We start from the raw sequence: 22,122 nt of genomic DNA, 5'->3' as shown, positions 1-22,122 counted from the left end.
GGACGTCCGGTGTAATAGGTGGTAGTAATGGTAGCGATGGAGCGGTACAGTTGTGGGGTGTAAGTCGCGGTAAATAACGAGGACACCAGGTTGCAGTCTCTTTACCTCTTTACTGGAGTCCTCAGTCCAGAACACGGTTCACCAGGCTACGCAAGTCCGGCCGGTCCAATGGCACCTCCAGAGTTCTCCTCTCAGGTGGAAATCTGTGCCTTCCTTCTAGCGCTATGTGTTGTAGTCCTTCCCTGCTGTGCTCACGGAAAGTAACCCCACAACGGTTGTGTCTGTTTCTTAAGTTCCCTCACAACTCGATTTGATGTTCCTCTGTAATCCACCCCTTCCCTGTATTCAGGTTGGAATGGCACCCGTTTGTCAGGTAGGCCTGGAGTTCTTCCGGGACCCTAGAGTCGCCCCTCTCCCGCAATTGCCCCCCAAGACTTCATAGGTGATATGTGGTAGACAGCCCGCCTGAGACCGACTGTCCTGCCGCTGTTTGGAGTATGGCTTGAAGCTGTATTCTAATCCACTCCCTCGGCGTTCCGGCCACCGGTATTGCGCCTCAGCAGGGTGCTGCCTCTTTCAACAAAACCCCTGCTGGTATTCTCCTTCTGCTTGATCTCGTTTCTCACTCAGCACAATCTATCTCGCTTCTAGTCCTTTCTCGAGTCCCGCCGCTTCCAGGAGCCTGCGCGGACCCGTTACGTTCTTTCAATGCCAAGCCTCTGCCAGGATCCCACCCCTGGCAGAGACCCTACAGTCTCTCCCTTCACAACACCCCCTGCCACAGGGTGTTGCTCCGTTCAATCCCGTCAGCGATCTCTCTAACTTCCTGCCTGACCCCCAGTTTACCCACTATGGTGGGGAGTGGCCTAATGAATAGCACCCTTAGCTCCCCCCGGAGGCCCAGCTGTGAAACATATTGGTGTCTGTGATACCTGATTGGAGGAACTCCTTCGGTGCCATCGAACGTACCATGGCTCCCCTTAGCGGCGAAGCCACAGCACTGCAACGACCAGGACTCTGGGGCGCTGCAAATGCATGGCTCCATTCCTATCCTTTTATGCATGGCTCCATCCCTAACTGTGTATGCATGACCCCTGGTATGATTGGCCCCCATCAAAAAAAATAACAAAATAAACTATTATATTTTCTTCCTGCGCTCCATGGCAGCATCTTGTTTCGGTGCCAGCAGCTGCTTTATGCTTGTAAGCAGCGCATGTCAAGGACGTCATGTGCTGCTCATAAGCAGAGTACAGCTACCGGAATACTCACAGCTCCCCATGCCGTAACTATGTGCGTGGAGGGCAGTGAGTATTCGTTGCTATTAAGTAGCGCGTGGGCCTCTACTTAAGAGATAACATTAATTAGACCTACCAGTAATTGGATTTCCAGGAATCCATCCTGACAGCACCATGGAGGACGTCCTTCTTATCCACAGTGGGACAGGAAACCATGAGAGTTTAAAAGGACCCTCCCACTACCACCCATTAGTGATTTTCCAAAGTAACACATCTGGATGGATGCAGGAAGAGAATTTTATTTAAACAATAATTTGTCATACAAATGTTACATCACATTAGCATGGAGTGCTTTGCAAGAAAAAAGGAAGGGAACTAATAGTGCTATCAGGATGGATTCCTGGAAATACAATTACCGGTAGGTCTAATTACCATTTTCCAGATCACCACCTGACAGCACCATGGAGAAGTACCAAAGAATAATGGTCCTAGAATGGGACTACTGCATGAAGCACCTTCGTGCCAAACGTTAGTTGTGTCGACACATCTAATTTATAATGCTTAGAAAAAGTACTAAGACTGGACCAAGATATGGCCCTGCAGATCTGTTCAGCTGAAGCTCCCCCTTTTTCTGCCCAAGAAGCGGCTATAGCCCTGTTTGAATGGGCTCTGAGACTCTCTGGGGGGTTCTTCCCTTGTGCGTCATAGGCTAAGCTTATTGTGGTTCTGATCCATCTAGCGATAGTGGATTTTGATGCTTTCTTTCCCTTATTTGGACCTCTGTACTGAATAAATGAATTATTATCCCTCCTCCAGGCCCTGGTTGCTTCTAGATAACTAAGTACTGTCTCCCTGACATCTAGGTTATGGTAGGATTTTTCTTTCTGGTTTCTGGGGAGTTGGCAAAATGAAGGAAGTACCACCTCCTGATTCATATTTGAATCCGAGACAACCTTTGGGAGAAAAGCTGGATCTAGTCTCAAGACTAATCAATCGTCGAACACCTCGAGATAAGGGTTCTGAATAGGTAAGGCCTGAAGCTCTCCTAGCCTTTTTGCAGATGTGATGGCCACTAAGAACACTGTCTTGAACGAATGTTTACTGATCTCTAGATCTTCCCCCAGATCGTACGGGTGCCTACATAACATGTTAAGTACTAATTTTAAGTCCCAAGGATTTCCATATTAAGGATCTTAGCCTCTGACCAGCTCTGGATTAACGGGCTACTCAAGGGTGTGATGATAAGGAAGAGTTGTATTATACACTAAGGGTACCGTCACACAGTGAAATTTTCATCGCTACGACGGCACGATTCGTGACGTTCTAGAGATATCGTTACGATATCGCTGTGTCTGACATGCTACTGCGATCAGACATCACGCTGAGAATCGTACGTCGTAGCAGATCGTTTGGAACTTTCTTTCGTCGCTTGATCACCCGCTGACATCGCTGGATCGTTGTGTGTGACAGCGATCCAGCGATGTGTTCGCTTGTAACCAGGGTAAACATCGGGTAACTAAGCGCAGGGCCGCGCTTAGTAACCCGATGTTTACCCTGGTTACCAGCGTAAACGTAAAAAAAACAAACAGTACATACTCACATTCTGGTGTCTTTCCCCCGGCGTCTCAGCTTCTCTGCACTGTGAGCGCCTGCCGGCCGGAAAGCGAGCACAGCGGTGACGTCACCGCTCTGCTTTCCGGCTATGGTGCTTACACAGTGCAGAGAAGCAGAACGCTGGGGGACAGACACCGGAATGTGAGTATGTACTGTTTGTTTTTTTTACGTTTACGCTGGTAACCAGGGTAAACATCGGGTTACTAAGCGCGGCCCTGCGCTTAGTAACCCGATGTTTACCCTGGTTACTCGGGGACTTCGGCATCGCTCCAGCGCCGTGATTGCAAAGTGTGACCGCAGTCTACGACGCTGGAGCGATAATCATACGACGCTGCGACGTCACGGATCGTGCCGTCGTAGCGATGAAAATGGCACTGTGTGACGGTACCCTAAGTGCTGCAATCTGCACTCTTAAGGTACTAGGTCTAGGCCCTTTTTTGAACCCTGACTGTAGGAAGTCAAGAATCCTAGGAAAATCTGGGTGGTCAGTATCAACTGTCGCCTCTCCACAATAACTGCAAAATTTCTTCCAAATTTTAGATTGAGGAAGTCACTGGTTTTCTACTTGCTTGTAGAGTAGAGATAACTTCATCTGACAGGCCCCTAGATTTTAGGACTTGATGCTCAGGATCCAGGCTGATAGATGGAGGGTTTCCGGGTTGGAGTGGAGAACTGGACCCTGGTGGAGAAGGTCCTTCCTTTTTGGTAACAACAGGGGTTCTTCTTCCAACATCTTTCTTAGCAGGGGAAACCAGCTCCTACTTCGGCCAGAAAGGCACCACGAGTATGACCCTGGCCCTGTCGTCGTGTATATTTTTCTGTGCGTCGTAGGGATCAGTGAGAGAGGTGGGAATGCGTACAACAGACCCCTGCTCCATGATTGGGAAAAAGCGTCGACCCCCCAGAGGGTTCAGGGAGTGGAAGGTTCTGACCTTTGCGTTTTCTCTGTCCGCAATTTGATCCACATCTGTTTTTTCCCAGCATTGGCATAATACGCTGAACATTTCGTTGTTCAATTCCCACTCTGTTGCGGATACTTTCTTTCTGCTTAGGAAATCTGCAACCTGGTTGCTGGTACCTTCCAGGTGTACCGCCGAGATTGATTGAACCGATCTCTCTGCCCATCTGAATATTTGTCCTGCCAGTCACTGCAATGCTGGATGCCTTGGACTGCCCTGATGACGGAGGAAGGCTACTGTCGTTGTATTGTCTGACAGTACCTTCACGTGTTTGTTTCTCACCAGGCACTGGGAGTGAGCTAGAACTTTCCAAACCGCATGCAATTCTCTGGAATTGGATGATTCTCTGCTCTCTTCTGGACTCCAATGGCCCTGGAAGTATCTTCCTTGCACATGTCCACCCCATCCTTGCTGACTCACATCCGTGGTGACTACAACACACGGAGACTGCATCCACGAGACACATGTTTGGAGATTTCTGGGAATGGTCCACCAGTATAGAGATCTTTTGACTCGAAGAGACAGCTTCATCTCCCTGTCCAGTGAGCTGTGCTTTCTGCCCCGCCTGCTGTAGATCTTGAGAATGAAACTGGCTCCAGTTCACACAGGGAATGCACGATGTCATCAGTCCCAGGATCATCATCGCATCTCTGATGGAGACCCGGCTCCTTGAAAATTGACGAATCCTTTCTTTTATGCTGGCTTGTTTCTCCTCTGGTAGGAAATACATCCTTAACACCGAGTCTAACATGACTCCCCAAAATTTTATTCTTGGTTTGGGAACTAGGTCTGACTTTACCCAGTTTGTGATCCAACCTAACTACTGCAGTGTGGAGATCAACGACTGACAGTTGATTCTGAGTTGTTCTACAGAATCTGCTACTACTAAGAAATCGTCTAGGTAGGGGATTACAGTGATGTTCTGTTTTCTCAGGTAGGCTACTACCTCTACCATTAGTTTTGTAAAAACTCTGGGGGCTGATGCTAGGCCGAAGGGAAGGCAGCAAAACTGATAGTGGTAGATTCTGCCTTCCATTTCTACGGCAAACCATAGGTATTTTTGATGGCCTGCGTGGATCGATACATGGTAGTATGCACTCTTTAGGTCCAAAGTGCACATAACCATGCCCTTACTCAAAGATGGGTACCGTGGATCATATGGACTCCATCTTGAACCTCTTGTACCTTATCCACCTGTTTAAGGGTCTGAGGTTTACTATTGTTCTGGATTCCCCTGATGGTATTTTTAACAAGAAGAGACTTGAGTAATGACCTCTGCCTTCTTCTTTAATGGGTACTGGAATTATTGCTGCTATTTTTAAGAGGTCCTGAATATCTGACCACATAGGAGAGGTTGAGACAAGCCTGGGCTTTGTTACGAGAAATTTCTCTGGAGGCAGATCCCCGAATTCTATCCTGTATCCCTGAGAGATAACCTGTAGAATCCACGGACTTCTGGAAATATTTTGCCAACCCACCAGGAACCCCATCAGACGCCCCCCTACTCTAATAGCGTCATTTCTTTCTAGGGGCGGTGTTGTGAATTTGCTTTTTGCTCCCTCTAGTGGTTACTAGTTTTTTTGACTCTGGTTTTTCTGTCATTCCTTTTATCCGCACCTGGGTCGTTAGTTAGGGGTGTTGCTATATAAGCTCCCTGGACCTTCAGTTCAATGCCTGGCAACGTAGTTATCAGAGCTAGTCTGCTGTGCTCTTGTCTACTGATCCTGGTTCCAGTTATATCAGCTAAGTCTGCCTTTTGCTTTTTGCTATTTGTTTTGGTTTTGTATTTTTGTCCAGCTTGTTCCAAATCTACATCCTGACCTTTACTGGAAGCTCTAGGGGGCTGGTGTTCTCCCCCCGGACCGTTAGACGGTTCGGGGGTTCTTGAATTTCCAGTGTGGATTTTGATAGGGTTTTTGTTGACCATATAAGTTACCTTTCTTTATTCTGCTATCAGTAAGCGGGCCTCTCTGTGCTAAACCTGGTTCATTTCTGTGTTTGTCATTTCCTCTTACCTCACCGTCATTATTTGTGGGGGGCTTCTATCCAGCTTTGGGGTCCCCTTCTCTGGAGGCAAGAAAGGTCTTTGTTTTCCTCTACTAGGGGTAGCTAGATTCTCCGGCTGGCGCGTGTCATCTAGAATCAACGTAGGAATGATCCCCGGCTACTTCTAGTGTTGGCGTTAGGAGTAGATATATGGTCAACCCAGTTACCACTGCCCTATGAGCTGGATTTTTGTATTCTGCAGACTTCCACGTTCCTCTGAGACCCTCGCCATTGGGGTCATAACAGGGCGGATCCTAAACCCGAGAAGATGGAATCTATATTCCTAGCCCCTTAGGGATAGCTCCACCTTCCCGATTTCCTTTTTTCCCTATAGTCTGTTTTTTTACTGAAAAAGGACCTATGAAAGGGCTGCTATTTCCTGCACTTTTCCTCAGGAAACCCTTTCTTCTCATCTGAAGCTTTCTCTAAAATGACATCCAGGACTGGCCCAAACACCTTTCCCCCTGAAAAGGGTATAGAGCAAAGCTTGTTTTTGGACTGCATGTCCCCCGACCAACTCTTTAGCCAGATGGCTCTTCAAGCTGCATTGGACAGTGATTGATTTCTGGCCGCAAATATGACTGATTCAGCGGAGGCGTCTGCCAGGAAATCAGTTGCTTCCCGCTGCCCCTGCCCCGGAAGTACTCCCTCCTGGAGAAAAAACACGCTGCCTCTCTGTCTGCCACCGGCTCAGACCCGGAAGTGATGAGTGACACGGCCGGAAACTGCAGCGCTGGGATGCTGCTTTGCGGCGGTGATACTTCCCTGGGACCCACGTGATGGACCCCTCACTGGTATCCAAAGAAGCGGCGCTGGGACACTGCCAAGGCACTGTCTTGGGTCAAGAGTGCCCATCCGAGGGAAGCGACCCATTCCTCAGGAGCAGCGCTGCACTGAGGTACGCTGAGGGACCCTGGTATCGGTTGTCAGCCGCAGATGTCTTGAGCTGGGCCCCCCGATTCTCACCATATGCCCGGAACGGTCGGATAGGCTCTCATTGTTCCCTATCTGCAGTGGGACAGGAAAAACACTGAAGGGTGGTAGTGGGTGGTTCCTTTTAAACTCTCGTGTATTCCTGTCCCACTGTGGATAAGAAGGATGCCCTCCATGGTGCTATCAGGTGGTGACCTGGAAATGAATAGTCACCTCTCTCCACGCCCATGGAAGTGGATAGAGGCAAATATTAATTTCTCTTAAGTAGTGAGCACACATGACCGCCCGGCCGCTACAGGAGCCGGCTGCTGCGGCTGACACTGTGCGCTATTACTGAGAAATTAATATTCCCTGCCAGCAGCACAGGCTTTAGCCACAGCAGCCGACTCCTGCCTCCTGTGACCTGCTGCTCCGCCATTGCTTCTCCCCCCTGAATCTTCTGGACACCTTACTCGGGTATAAGCCAAGGGGATTATTTTCAGCAAAAAAAGTGCTGAAAAACTCGGCTTATACTAGAGTATATGCTAAATAGTTGCAAGTCAAATTAATGTATGAGATAGCCAAGATGATTGTCTATAAAATGATGGTAGTCTCACGTTCGAAGCAGTAGTGGATGATGAGATATAGAGCCTGAAAGACAACAGCTCAATACATTGTTACTCTTTTGCTCGTCAGTGTAAGTCATGGGAAGCAGTTGGGGGCTGACACAAGATTAAAAAAAGTGTAACAAAAAACAAACAAGCAAAAAATGCCAAAATATCATTACATTTTTTTAGTATTTAGTGTCTTTTGGAACTGGTACACAAATTTGAAATTCTGTAGGAAAATTGTCCTTTAAAGAAGCACTCCCCCTTCTATGAAAGCTTTTATCCTCTTAATATATTACAATCATTATATTATACAGCACTGTGTATTTACAATTGCTCATTTTGCCTTTCTACCCAGCTAATTCTTCTTATTAGGTTTATGACATCACAAAATTAAAAACAGACTAGCTGAATCCTTATATGCTCTATGTAGAAACAGGATCTCTTTTCCTTGCATGAGTCATCACTAGAACTACAATTCTACAAAAGTCCCTTCAAAGTCCCTGACAACCCACATCCACATCCTCTACAGTTCATGACCAGGCAGGTCCCTCCCATCTTGTATTTATCTCTCTTCCTTGTTTCCTTTTGTCAGTGACACTGTGGATTGCGGTTGTAATGATGAGGGGAGGAGCTACAGGAATGTACAGACATTCTACGGAGAGGGGAGGAGCTAGAGGCAGACACAGACATTCTATAGGGAGTGTTCCCCAAGTCCGGTCCTCAAGAGCCACCAGCAGGTCATGTTTTCAGTATTTCCTTAGTATTGCACAGGTGATAATTGCATCACCTGTGCAATACTAAGGAAATCCTGAAAACATGACCTGTTGGTGGCTCTTGAGAACCGGACTTGGGGAACACTGGGGCTCGAGGCAGACACAGACATTCTATAGAGAGGGGAGGAGCTAGAGGCAGACACAGACATCTTATGGAGAGGTGACGAACTAGAGGCAGACACACGCATTCTATGGAGAGGGGAGGAGCTAGAGGCAGACAGACATTCTATGGAGAGGGGAGGAGCTAGAGGAATACAGACATTTAATGGAGAGGGGAGGAGCTAGAGGAATACACGGACATTCTATGGAGAGGGGAGAAGCTAGAGGCTGATACAGACATTCTATGGAGAGGAGCGGAGCTAGAGGCAGACACAGACATTCTATGGAGAGGAACGGTCATCTCCTATCTCAGTATAGGGAAAGTCAGTAGTCACTGAAGACACATTTTACCCATGAATTGGGAATTTTGAGAATGAAAGATCAGTCCAGGAGGAGAAAGAAGCAGTTTTCTCAAATAAGATATATTACAAAGTTTCTTTTTTCCTGCATACTATTTACTATTGACTTACGAAAAAAAAATGAAATTGAAGTTTACTCTTTAAAGTTTAGCGCTTTGTGCTTCTACCTTATGGACTTTTGATTTTCCAGCTTCTACAAGTTCCTCTGTAAATGAAGACATTCTTGGTGTCCAAGCTGTTACAAGTCAAGTTACAAGTCAAGGACATTTTGACATTGGACGAACAAAGGAAAAACCTTTTGGTGTATCTGAAACTTTATTGGGAAAACAAAGTAGCTCAATTTTACCTAGTGAAGAAATTCCTTTAAAAAGTCAGAATATTCTTCCCACTAAGTTCCCACTAGTCATTCACGGAGAAGCTTTGAAAGAAAATAAAGTGGCCTCCACCAAATCCGCTTTCTTGGTAGACACAATAGCGCAAAAAGTACAACAACAACAACCTTCAGACAAACAATCTTTGCTCCCACACAATACTTTTAAAGATCAAAGTATCTTGTTTTTGAGTCATAAAGCTCAAGATGGGTCTTCGTTGAAAATACCGGGATGGACAACGATTGCGGCCTTAGAAATGTTGCAAAGACCATACACGATGATGCCTTTATGGACAGGAAACGGTCTTCAAAATAAGAATATCTCAATCACTACACAGATGACCATTTCTACTCGACAAGTTCCTTACTCACAAGTGGGTCCTTCAAGAAGAACATCATTGATGAATGCGGCCCTTGGGAATGTGGATAGAAGACAAACAATTGTGTCCACTTCTCCCCATCGAAGAACGTCTTTAGAGATGACACCAATGCGGCTTGATAGTGAGTCCTATGATCGGAAAGATGCCACTACCCCAAGGATGGCACAAGTAACGAACGGGATAAGACATGATGTTCCTCTAGTTACTGCTCCAGTATTGCGTGAGTGTTATCTTTGATTATTACTATAGATGTAATAATGAGGGGACACACACCGGTCAGCCATCTGCTTCATATATATATGGCATGGGTGTAACATGGGTGACATGGTGCTCTAGTTGGTACTATACGGTAAATCTCCAGTATTAAAGATTAACTACAGTTTCAAGTAACGTTTTAGAATAAGCTGTGTATTCATGAGGAATAACAATATTTATGGCCAATACATGACGTGTTTCCTGCATTTTCACCAGTTTTCCCATCTGAAGAGCCAACCTATTTTATTTTCAATGACTCTGAGAAGGTGGCAAGATTCGGTCTGCTATGATGTCTCCTATATAGATAACACAAAAGAGTATTCCTGCTCTTTTTGTTCCTCAGATAGCACACAGAGAGAAGCAGCAGCATGGACAACTTATACAGCAGTTCTGATCAGTGTAGATGTGAATCCAGCTCAGGGGTGAGGTAAAACACTAGTTAGAAAGCTCAGAAGATTTTTCTGTGTCTCCCTCTGCTTGCTTTATCGCTGCACTGATCACTCTACCGCTGCCTACCTAATAGGAGGTGTAACCTGATGCTTCACTGCACCACAGTTGAGCTTTTTTTTTAGAACTTGATAATTTTAACAGTGGGAGGGAAGTGGCTCATAAGTGGAGAAAGAACCAGATTATGCTGATAAGATATGTTATAAAGTTCCTTGTGTTGATTTTTGCAACCTTTGTTAAAATTACATTTCCCATTTAAATTAACTCCTATCATTTCCTCTGCTTCTCCCTACAGAAGTTCTCATTCCACATATTAAGCCGACTGTCGATAGTCCTAGAATATCTTTCCATGCTTACACCAAGTCACGTAAGTGTATTTCCTTTAGGCTTCTACTGTACCTCCTCCTACCTGTAATACGTGTATCCTGTGATACCTGCTGGCCACTTGTCAGCAGCCCTCTCCTAGAAGACATATGACCAGCTCTATAGTTACTTTTCTTCTCTTTTGAACAAGTGACTTTACAGCTACATTATGAACTCTGCTCTCACCATGAGTTGGGAACACAAAGATGGCCCTTGGCGGGGAGGCTCCTTATGTTCCATGTCTTCAATTAGAGGCAATCTCCTCATTGAACAGTCCAATCATATTAGGACACTAGTCTGGACCACCCTCTATCAGTCAGAGCCAAAAGTGTGGTCCCTTCAATTTTGGAGATATTGTCCATTAACTACAGACATGTCCTTTTTTACCTTTCATCTTGACTCATCATAATCCAAGATGAGTGGAGCGAGATGACCAGCTTTGGAGAAAAGCAAAATATGAAATTATGATACTCTGTTGGGAAATATTTATGAATATGCAATACTTTGTTCGGAGATGATTTTGAACTTGCGATACCCTGTCACAAGATATTTATGAATTTGCAAAACTGTGTCCCGAGATGTTTAAAAATTTACTATACTCTGTTGAGAGATGCTTATGAATATGCAATACTTTGTCGGGAGATGTTTTTGAACTTGTGAAAATCTGTCGGGAGATGTTTAAGAATTTACGATACTCTTGGGAGATGTTTAAGAATTTACTATACTCTGTTGGGAGATGTTTATGAATTTGTGATACTCTGTCGTGAGATTTTATGAATCTGCGATACTCTGTCAGGAGATGTTTATGAATCTGCGATACTCTGTTGAGAGATGTTTATGAATTTGCGATACTCTGTCGGGAGATGTTTATGAATTTGTGATACTCTGTCGGGAGATGTTTATGAATCTGCGATACTCTGTCGGGAGATGTTTATGAATTTGTGATACTCTGTCGGGAGATGTTTTTTAATCTGCGATACTCTGTCGGGAAATGTTTATGAATCTGCGATACTCTGTTGGGAGATGTTTACGAATTTGTGATACTCTGTTGGGAGATGTTTATTCTATATGTGGCAGATCTGTGCCTACCTTTGGCACCATGTAATACCGTTCGTCCTCTTTGACAGGCACTAGGCTCTTCATCTCCCACATGCAAAACTTTCAGAAACAAAAATCATAAAAAGGGGAAACTTTAGTTTCCAAAAAGTTTTCAGCTCAATAGTTCGAAGTTTCCAGACTAAAAAAAGTTTTCACAATGACCCCGGAGATAATGTGAATTATGTTTGCTTGGTGTTTTTTTAGTGAAATGACTAAATGTTTGACACATCCAGAAGATAAGAGGACGCTTGGTCTTTCCACTGAAATAATAGTCTGATTACCGTGTCCTGGCCTTTGACTGCTCTTTATGGAAAATTCTCGGCAGTGTGTTCGTGTTATCAGTGACCTTTTTATATCCCGTCTTACAAATACCTGCAGATTGTTTTCGGAGATGGTAATGGTACAGACATTCATATATCCAGTAAAAAAAAAAAATTCTTATTTTATACACGTAATTTTTTTTTTTAAAGAACTCATTTCTATTGAAACTTGAGGGAATGCAGTGATTTTCTCCGGCATCTCACCTCGAATTTTGGTTCACAAAGGCGACTTTAATCCTTAACCCAAAGCAGAAAATAGACAAAGCGTCGTCTGTCAGCAGAAAGGTCTGATGTATAATTCCACTATAGGTTTTGCGAGTCGATATTAAATTGTCAAAATCAAACATTTAAGATGGATTTCAACACGTTATAATTAAGCCCAACGAGGATCATACGACCTTCAATATCACGTAACATGGAGTTTTAGGAAATCTGAAGAGCGTCTAAGGAACGGAATAATAGACAAAAGCTTTGTTACTACTTATTTGTGAGTCTTGTTTTTGAAGTTTTTGTAAACTCAAAATCCACAAATTTGTTAGTAATTGTTCTTACATGCGTTATTTTTCTACACAGTTTAGATTGGGAACTATGGTGCTGCACGCCGCGTTATTTTCCTAGTCGTAATTATGAACTACTGGGCGGAAACCAATGGGCGCCGTTGGTCTTCGTCATGCACCAGATCCATCACACCAGGGTATAAAAATGGAAGCATAAGTCAAATACGTTTATCTACTTTTTATACATGTGTTGCGGAACTGGAACTAGTTTTTTGTTCAACTTTTTAGAACTATGGTACTTTTACATATACAGTATATACTGTGAAATGTCATGTTACCAGTCTTTGATTTTTCTTTTTATCAACGTTTTGTTTTAGAAAGACTTCCAGGACACTTACTTCTAAAGCACATTTACTATCTGTGGAATCCCAAATGTAATTTTTATATTTATTCCTTAGCCCCTTAAGGATCAGACAATTTATCATTTTTGCAGTTTCATTTTTCCTTGCTTTCTTCTAAAAGCCATAACTTTTAAAATGTTTCTGTCAATGTAGCCCAGGGATTGATAACTTTTTTACCGTCAAGGACAATGTGGATATTTATTATATCATTCATGACGAGCCATGCAAAATAATCAAGTTAAAAATTAAGCTGCTATTTTTGGTCAAATATTCAAATAACTCACCCTTTAATGTGACGGCTGAAGTTGCTTCTCTTTGGTGCGGCTGAGTTGTTAGGTGGTATTGATAACGTTGCTGCTAGTGACTTATTTTCTAGGTTTGCGTCGGTCTGGAGCACAGTTCACTACTTGCGATGTTTAGAAAATAATTTATCACAGCAATAAGTTGATCAGAACACAGATGCATATTTCATTGCATATCTCCTCAAACTGGGAAATTCATCTCTGCTCCTGTTTATACAACTCAAGTATTGGGAGGTCAGCTGTATACATCAAATAATAATAATTATAATAATCTTTATTTATATAGCGCCAACATATTCCGCAGCGCTTTACAGTTTAACCGTTTCAAACACAACAGACATAAGTAACAACGATAACAATACAATAATTAAAGCAAAATAAGACGACCCTGCTCGTGAGAGCTTACAATCTACAATGAGGTGGGGGAGATACAAAGTACAGGTGTGTATTTACAATGATGTACTTACAATGATGGTCCAGCCATCTTCTGGGGGTGGGGGATAGATGGAAGTAGTGAACGGGCTACACACACAAACCTAAAATGACTTTGATTAGGGAACGTGATAGGCCACTCTGAACAAATGTGTTTTGAGGGAGCGCCTAAACCTATGCAAAGTGTGGATGGTCCTAATATCTTGGGGTAGAGCATTCCAGAGGATTGGCGCAGCACAGGACAAGTCTTGGAGTCGGGAGTGGGAGGTACGGATTAGTGCAGAGGTTAGTTGAAAGTCATTTGCAGAGCACAGTGGACGGTTAGGCCGATAGACAGAAATGAGGGAGGAGATGTAAGGGGGTGCTGCACTGTGGAGAGCTTTATGGGTGAGAACATGTACTTTGAATTGGATTCTATAATGAATGGGCAACCAGTGTAATGACTGGCGAAGAGCGGACACATCTGAATACAGATTAGCTAGAATGACAACCCTGGCTGCTGCATTAAGGATATACTGGAGAGGGGAAAGTTGAGTAAGGGGAGGCCAAGTAATATAGCATTGCAGTAGTCCAGGAGGGAGTGGATCAGGGCGACAGTGAGGGTTCTTGTTGTTTCCATGGTGAGAAAAGGGCGGATTCTAGAGATGTTCTTTAGGTCTAAGCGGCAAGAGTGGGCAAGAGATTGTATATGGGAAGTGAAGGAGAGATTGGTGTCAAATGTAACAGCCAGACAGCGCGCCTGCTGCCAGGGTGTTATTATGGTGCCACCCATGGAGATGGAAATGTCAGGTTTAAAAAGGTTAGTAGACGGTGGGAGCAGAAGAAGTTCAGTTTTGGAAAGGTTGAGTTTCAGATAGAGAGCGGACATGATGTTGGAGACTGCAGACAGACAGTCAGTGGCGTTCTGTAGCACAGCGGGGGTAAGGTCAGGGGATGATGTGTATAGTTGTGTGTCATTGCCATAAAGATGGTACTGAAAGCAAAATCTGCTGATGGTCTGTCCAATTGGGGCCGTGTAGAGGGAGAAGAGAAGGGGGCCAAGGACTGAGCCCTGAGGTACCCCGACACCGAGAGGAAGAGGAGATGAAGTGGAGCCAGAGAACAGAACACTGAAGGAGCGTTCAGAAAGATAGGATGAGAACTAGGAGAGAGCAGTGTCCTTAATGCCTAGTGACTGGAGCCTAGAGAGTAGGAGAGGGTGGTCAACAGTGTTGAAAGCTGCAGAAAGGTCAAGAAGAATGAGCAGAGAGTGGTCACCATCACATTTTGCTGTCAGAAGGTCATTGGTCACTTTGATGAGTGCAGTTTCTGTCGAATGTAGGGGGCAGAAACCGGACTGTGAAAGGTCTAGGAGGGAATGAGTGGAGAGGTAACAGGTAAGGCGGGAGTAGACTAGGCGCTCCAAGAGTTTAGAGATGAAGGGGAGATTGGAGACTGGTCTGTAGTTATTTGTGCAGGATGGATCAAGAGGGGGTTTCTTTAATAATGGAGTAATGTTAGAGTGTTTGAAGGAGGATGGGAAAATGCCTGAGGATAGGGAGAGATTAAAGATTGTAGTTAGGTGAGTTGTGACGACTGGGGAGAGAGACTGGAGAAGATGAGAGGAAATGGGGTCAGTAGTGCATTTAGTCAGACAAGAAAAAGAGAGGAGCCTGGAGACTTCTTCTTCTGTATTGGGATCAAATGTGGAGAGTGATCCAGGGGAGATGCAGGGAGGGATGGGAGTTGCTGCGCTTACTGTCTGGGAGCGAATTTCCTGACGGATGTTATCTATTTTCTCTATAAAGTGGGAGGCCAGGTCATCAGCACAAATGTCTGTGATAGGGGCTTGTGCTTTTGGCCTGAGGAGGGAGTGAAAGGTGTCAAAAAGTTTCTTGGGGTTGTTGGATAGTGAGGAGATCAGGGTGGTGTAGTAGGTCTGTTTGGCGAGGTGAAGGGCAGAGTTATAGGTTTTTAACATAAATTTGAAGTGAATGAAGTCTTCTGGTGTGCGAGTTTTCCTCCATAAGCGTTCAGCACTCCTAGAGCATCGCTGGAGAAATCGAGTTTGTGATGTGTGCCAGGGCTGTTTCACTCTGTGTTTGGAGGTTCTGAGGGTGAGGGGCGCTACTTGGTCCAGGGTACTTCTGAGAGTGTCATTGTAGTTGTGTACAGCCAGATCAGGACAGGAAAAAAGGAGATTGGGGACAGTGATGAGTGTAGGGAGTCTGAAAGTGTATGAGGGTTAATGGCTTGTAGATTTCTGACTGAATGGTAGGTAGGAGTGTGCAGGGGTGGGCGAGGATTTGTGAGTGTGAAGGAGAGAATGTTGTGGTCAGAGAGTTATTTAGATAGGAGATTGAACAAAGCCAGACAAAGACCAGGTCAAGGGTGTTACTGTCCTTGTGTGTCTCAGAGGTTGAGAGCTGTGAGAAGCTGAGAGAAGTGGTTAGTGATGGAAGCTGGGATGCAGATGTGGAAGTGGGGCTGTTGATGGGGATGTTGAAGTTTACCAGGATTAGGGTTGGGAGTTCTGAGGACATAAAGTGCGGCAACCAGGCTGAGAAATGGTCCAGGAAGTGGGTCGGTGGGCCTGGGGGTCGATATATGACCACTACTCCACCAGGTCTGTTTGTGGGTCTCATGAAATGGGAGAATTGTAAGCCACCATGAGAAATGGCAGCAGGGGAGACAGTGACAGAGTCCTCGTTCCAGGTTTCAGTGAGGGCCAACAGATTTAGAGGGTTGTTCAGAAAGTAGTTGTGCAGGAAAGGAAGCTTGTTACATACAGACCATGGATTTCAAAGGGCACAATTGAAAGAGAGAGATGAGGGAGTGCAAGTAATATTAATTAGGTTAGTATGGTTTTAATATGAGGTAGGGTAGCGTTTGAGGTTGGGGGATGGTGAACCGGGGTTGGGGGAGATGTCCCCCAATAAAAAGCAAGAAGTTTTTGAAATTGTGTTTGGGCAAGATGGACTGAGGTTTTTCATAAAGGTGAGAAGTGCATGGGAGCTGTACATGGGAGAGGGAAGTATAGAGGGGCTGATGTGTATGAGTCCTGGTGGAGGGGAGATGTGGATGGCAAGGTAACATAGGAGGATAGGAATAAAGCACATGGATAAAAGAGAGAGCAGAGTGTGGGTTACCTGACTCCTCACCTGACTAACTGCCATGGAGTAACTGCCTTTAACTTGATGCTTAGCTAATGCGATGCTTTGCTGAATGCGTACGACCCCACACATGCGTGCATCCCTAAGAATGAATGTAAATTTATAGGCCCCCAGTAGTACAGGGAGAGGAGAGTGGGATTATGGGAGCTGGTTAGTTATAAATTAGTGACAGCTGCTCAACACATCCTGGTGTGGAGAAGATGATCAAAGATGCAGTCCTGATTGCATCTCTATACTATAGCCCCTCTCCTGAGATAACATCTACAGAGATCCCCCTGAATCTACAACAGTAAGTACTGGGAGTGGGGACCATGTAACTGATGAATTCTAGCAAAGGAGTTGAATTACATGATTACCAATCAGGCTGCTTGCTGACATTGAATGGAGTGAAAAGACTTGCAAGGTAGTTCAGTTCAGAGGTTGAATTACATGACTACCATTCAGGCTCCTTGCTGACATTGAATGGAGTGAAAATACATGCAAGGTAGTTCAATTCAGAGATTGAATGACTTGATTACCATTCAGGCTGCTTGCTGACATTGAATGGAGTAAAAATACATGCAAGGTAGTTCAGTTTAGAGGTTGAATGACATGATTACCATTCATGGTGCTTGCTGACATTGAATGGAGTGAAAAGACATGCAAGGTAGTTCAGTTCAGAGGTTGAATGACCTGATTACCTGTGTGAAGAGAGAAGATGGATGTTAATTCCTTGCCAAGGAGTAACTGCCTTTAGCTTGATGCTTAGCTAATACGATGCTGTGCTGAATGCATGTGACCAAATAGCAGACACCGAGACTGCTGTATATATATCATATAGGAGAAATCAAGGCTGTTATATAGGAGACACTGAGAATGCTTTGTACACATCACATAGGAGATACTGAGAATGCTGTATACATCACATAGGAGACACTGAGACTATTGTATACACATTACATAGGATACACTGAGACTGCTATGTATACATAATATAAGATACACAGAGACTGCTTTGCATACATCACATAGGAGACACTGAGATTAGTGTAAATACATCACATAGTAGACACTGAGGCTGTATACATATATCACATAGGAGACACTGAGGCTGGTGTATACATACATCAAAAAGTAGAGACTGAGGTTGGTGTATATATATCACATAGGAGACACTGAGGTTGGTGTATACATTCATCACATAGGAGACACTAAAACTGCTGTATTCATGACATAGGAGCTGGTGTATCAACATTGCATATAAGATACTGAGGCTGGTGTATACATACATCACAAAAGAGACACAGACTGCTGTATACACATCACATTGGATACACTGAAACAACTGTATACACATCACATATGATACATGGAGACTGCTGTGTATATACCATATAAGCTATACTGAGACTGCTCTATATACATCACAAATTAAACACTAGAACAGCAGTATATAGATGACTAGGGGACACTGAGGCTGGTGTACACCTACATCAAAGATCTGAACAATTATAATATAGAGCAGGGAAAAAATTATAACCTGTGTAAACATGTATTCCCTTTAAAAATCTTTTTATTAAATCCTTTAAAAATACCAATTTCCCAGTGAAAAACAGAAAAAAGAAAAATAGGATCTAGACTGTGCACCTATCCTCAAATAAGACCCTACACTTGTCTGCTTTCCCTACTTGCCAGTGGAGGTTGGCACCTTGATAGAAACGGTTTTGGCGCCCCCACTCAGCGGCGGCTATCCACTGCTCACCCTAGTAACCAGCTAATATGCTACAGGTGGGAAAACAATAAGCAATGAAAGAAATGAGGTACAGTTTAGAGAGCCCAAACTAGGTGCACAGAATATAACCCCATGTATTGTCCTATGGCAAATAATTGCATAGATATTGCAAAAAGACACTGTTATAAATATATTTGCTAATCGCATCTAATCAAATGATGATAAGCATACATATGTGTCTCAAGTCTTCAGATTGATGCAAATAGAACAATGATATCACGGGGAGATAAGATTATCTAAATATTAAAAATCTGGTTCAGAGAAGAAAACATACTGGACTGTAGCACAGCCACCTAACAAGACCTAGGGCAAGATACCCCCTATATCCAGTTTATGGACCGTTGACAGTAACAATATCCAATATCAAAACTTTATGGACAGCAAAGAGGGGATAATAGCCCCAAATGAAACACTTAGCTCCCCAGCAGACGCCTCAACGCGTTTCCCCGAATTACGGTTAATCAGGAGGCAGTCAATGTGTGAACCAACGATGCATAGATGCAGGTGCCACGATGCTTAAGCAGACCTGAGCTATTATCCCCTCTTTGCTGTCCATATAGTTTTGATATTGGATATTGTTACTGTCAACGGTCCATAAACTGGATATAGGGGGTATCTTGCCCTAGGTCTTGTTAGGTGGTAGTTATGTATGCTTATCATCATTTGATTAGATGCGATTAGCAAATATATTTATAACAGTGTCTTTTTGCAATATCTATGCAATTATTTGCCATAGGACAATACATGGGGTTATATTCTGTGCACCTAGTTTGGGCTCTCTAAACTGTACCTCATTTCTTTCATTGCTTATTGTTTTCCCACCTGTAGCATATTAGCTGGTTACTAGGGTGAGCAGTGGATAGCCGCCGCTGAGTGGGGGCGCCAAAACCGTTTCTATCAGGGTGCCAACCTCCACTGGCAGGTAGGGAAAGCAGACAAGTGTAGGGTCTTATTTGAGGATAGGTGCACAGTCTAGATCCTATTTTTCTTTTTTCTGTTTTTCACTGGGAAATTGGTATTTTTAAAGGATTTAATAAAAAGATTTTTAAAGGGAATACATGTACACCTACATCACGAAGGAGACATTTAGAGTACTGCATGCACATCACATAGGATACACTGAAACTGCTGTATATACATCACATAAGAAATACAGAGACTGCTGTATATATAAATCACATAGGAGATTATATACATCACATACAAAAGGCAGAGACTGCTGTATATACACTCACTGGCCACTTTATTAGGTACACCTGTCCAACTTCTTGTTAACACTTAATTTCTAATCAGCCAATCACATGGCGGCAACTCAGTGCATTTAGGCATGTAGACATGGTCAAGACAATCTCCTGCAGTTCAAACCGAGCATCAGTATGGGGAAGAAAGGTGATTTGAGTGCCTTTGAACGTGGCATGGTTGTTGGTGCCAGAAGGGCTGGTCTGAGTATTTCAGAAACTGCTGATCTACTGGGATTTTCACGCACAACCATCTCTAGGGTTTACAGAGAATGGTCCGAAAAAGGAAAAAAAAAATCCAGTGAGCGGCAGTTCTGTGGGCGGAAATGCCTTGTTGATGCCAGAGGTCAGAGGAGAATGGGCAGACTGGTTCGAGCTGATAGAAAGGCAACAGTGACTCAAATCGCCACCCGTTACAACCAAGGTAGGCCTAAGAGCATCTCTGAACGCACAGTGCATCGAACTTTGAGGCAGATGGGCTACAGCAGCAGAAGACCACACCGGGTACCACTCCTTTCAGCTAAGAACAGGAAACTGAGGCTACAATTTGTACAAGCTCATCGAAATTGGACAGTAGAAGATTGGAAAAACGTTGCTTGGTCTGATGAGTCTCGATTTCTGCTGCGACATTCGGATGGTAGGGTCAGAATTTGGCGTAAACAACATGAAAGCATGGATCCATCCTGCCTTGTATGGAGCATCTTTGGGATGTGCAGCCGACAAATCTGCGGCAACTGTGTGATGCCATCATGTCAATATGGACCAAAATCTCTGAGGAATGCTTCCAGCACCTTGTTGAATCTATGCCACGAAGAATTGAGGCAGTTCTGAAGGCAAAAGGGGTCCAACCCGTTGCTAGCATGGTGTACCTAATAAAGTGGCCGGTGAGTGTACATCACATAAGAGACACTGAAGCTGGTGTATATACACATAACAAAGGAGGTACAGAGACGGCTGTGTATACATCACATAGGAGACACAGAGACTGTTGGGTATACATAACATAGGAGACACTGAGGCTGGTATATATATTCATCACATAGGAGACACTGAGACTGCTGTATTCATCACATAGGAGAAACTAAGACTGCTTATATACATCAAATAAGAGACACTGAAGCTGGTGTATAAACATTGCATAGGAGACACTTGGGCTGGTGTATACATACATCAAAAAGGAGACACTGAGACTGCTGTATACACATCATATAGGATGCACTGAAACAACTGTATATACATCACATATGATACACTGAGACTGCTGTGTATACACCCCATAAGAAATACTAAGACTGCTCTATATACATCACATATGAAACACTGGGACAGCAGTATATAAATCACATAGGAACACTGAGGCCGGTGTACACAAACATCACATAGGGCACACATGCATCACAAAGGAGACACTTAGAGTACTGCACACATAGCACATAGGATACACTGAGATTACTGTATATACTGTACATCACATAGAAGACACTGAAACTCCTGTGTATACATCACATAAGAAATGCAGAGACTACTGTATATACATCACATATGAGACACTGAAGCTGGTGTATATACACATCACAAAGGAGACACTGAGAAGGCTGCATACACATCACATAGGATACACTAAGATTGCTGTGTATACACCACATAGGATACACTGAGATAACTTTATATACATCATATAGGAGACACAGAGACTGCTGTATGTTCATCACATAGGAGATACTGAAACTGCTGTATGTATATCACAAAGAAGACACTAAAGAAGGTGTACATACATCACAGAATATGCTGGGCCTGCTGCATACATCTCACAGGAGACTCTGATACAAGATGAAACAAAGAGTGGGATGCAAATGTGGAGCACTCTAAGTTTGCCAAGAAATAACATCCAGCGTCAGGATATAAGCCAGCATTGCATACACCGAGGCACTCAGTATTGAACACAGTGCGCACACACACTCTAGAGTGGAATTGAGGGGCTGGCAGCCCAAGCACTGTGGTCCATGGGAATTTCCCAAAGGCCAAGAGCAAATGAGGTCGGTAGTTCCCCACCCCTGGTATAGCTGTAAATTGACTTGATTTTCATGGGACAAGTCATAATTTTGCATTACACTAATATATTTTACTATATAATAAAAATATTAAAAATATTAAAAAGATTAATAATAATAAAAATGAAAAAGATTTTAAAAAATACAATTGCGGTGGAATTTCAAAGAAAAAAGCTAATTTTGCAACAGTTTGTTTGGATTTTGTTTTCACAGCATTTATTCTGCTGTAAAAATGCGCTAACAACATAATTCTGCAGATTAGTTCGATTATGGCGATTCCAAACCTGCATAGATTTCTTTTTTTGTTATTTAAGTGGTGAAATTAATTCTGAAGCATTTAAAAAATATATCTGGGTTTGTGGTGTCTTCATGTTTCAAATTCATAATGTTTTTATTTTTTCATGGGTGGAGTTTCTGTGAGGGCAACAATTTTTATT

The 22,122-nt window shown here is 43.7% G+C and overlaps 1 protein-coding gene across 1 annotated transcript in view; it reads left to right on the top strand.

Moving 5' to 3' along the window:
- The first annotated feature begins 8,806 nt into the window (after window positions 1-8,806).
- The window catches only part of OC90 (otoconin 90), a 123,265-nt gene continuing 109,949 nt past the window's right edge, over window positions 8,807-22,122 (top strand). The window contains exons 1-2 of the mRNA XM_077271249.1: window positions 8,807-9,578; window positions 10,356-10,427. Of these exons, the coding sequence (XP_077127364.1) occupies window positions 9,236-9,578; window positions 10,356-10,427 (415 nt within the window). The 5' untranslated portion in view covers window positions 8,807-9,235. The remainder of the gene's footprint in view (window positions 9,579-10,355; window positions 10,428-22,122) is intronic.

This window comes from Ranitomeya variabilis, chromosome 6 (assembly GCF_051348905.1).
Source record: "Ranitomeya variabilis isolate aRanVar5 chromosome 6, aRanVar5.hap1, whole genome shotgun sequence".
In the NCBI taxonomy this organism is placed as follows: Eukaryota; Metazoa; Chordata; class Amphibia; order Anura; family Dendrobatidae; genus Ranitomeya; species Ranitomeya variabilis.
Note: the sequence above shows the minus strand (reverse complement) of the source record. Positions and strands in the feature narration are given on the sequence as shown.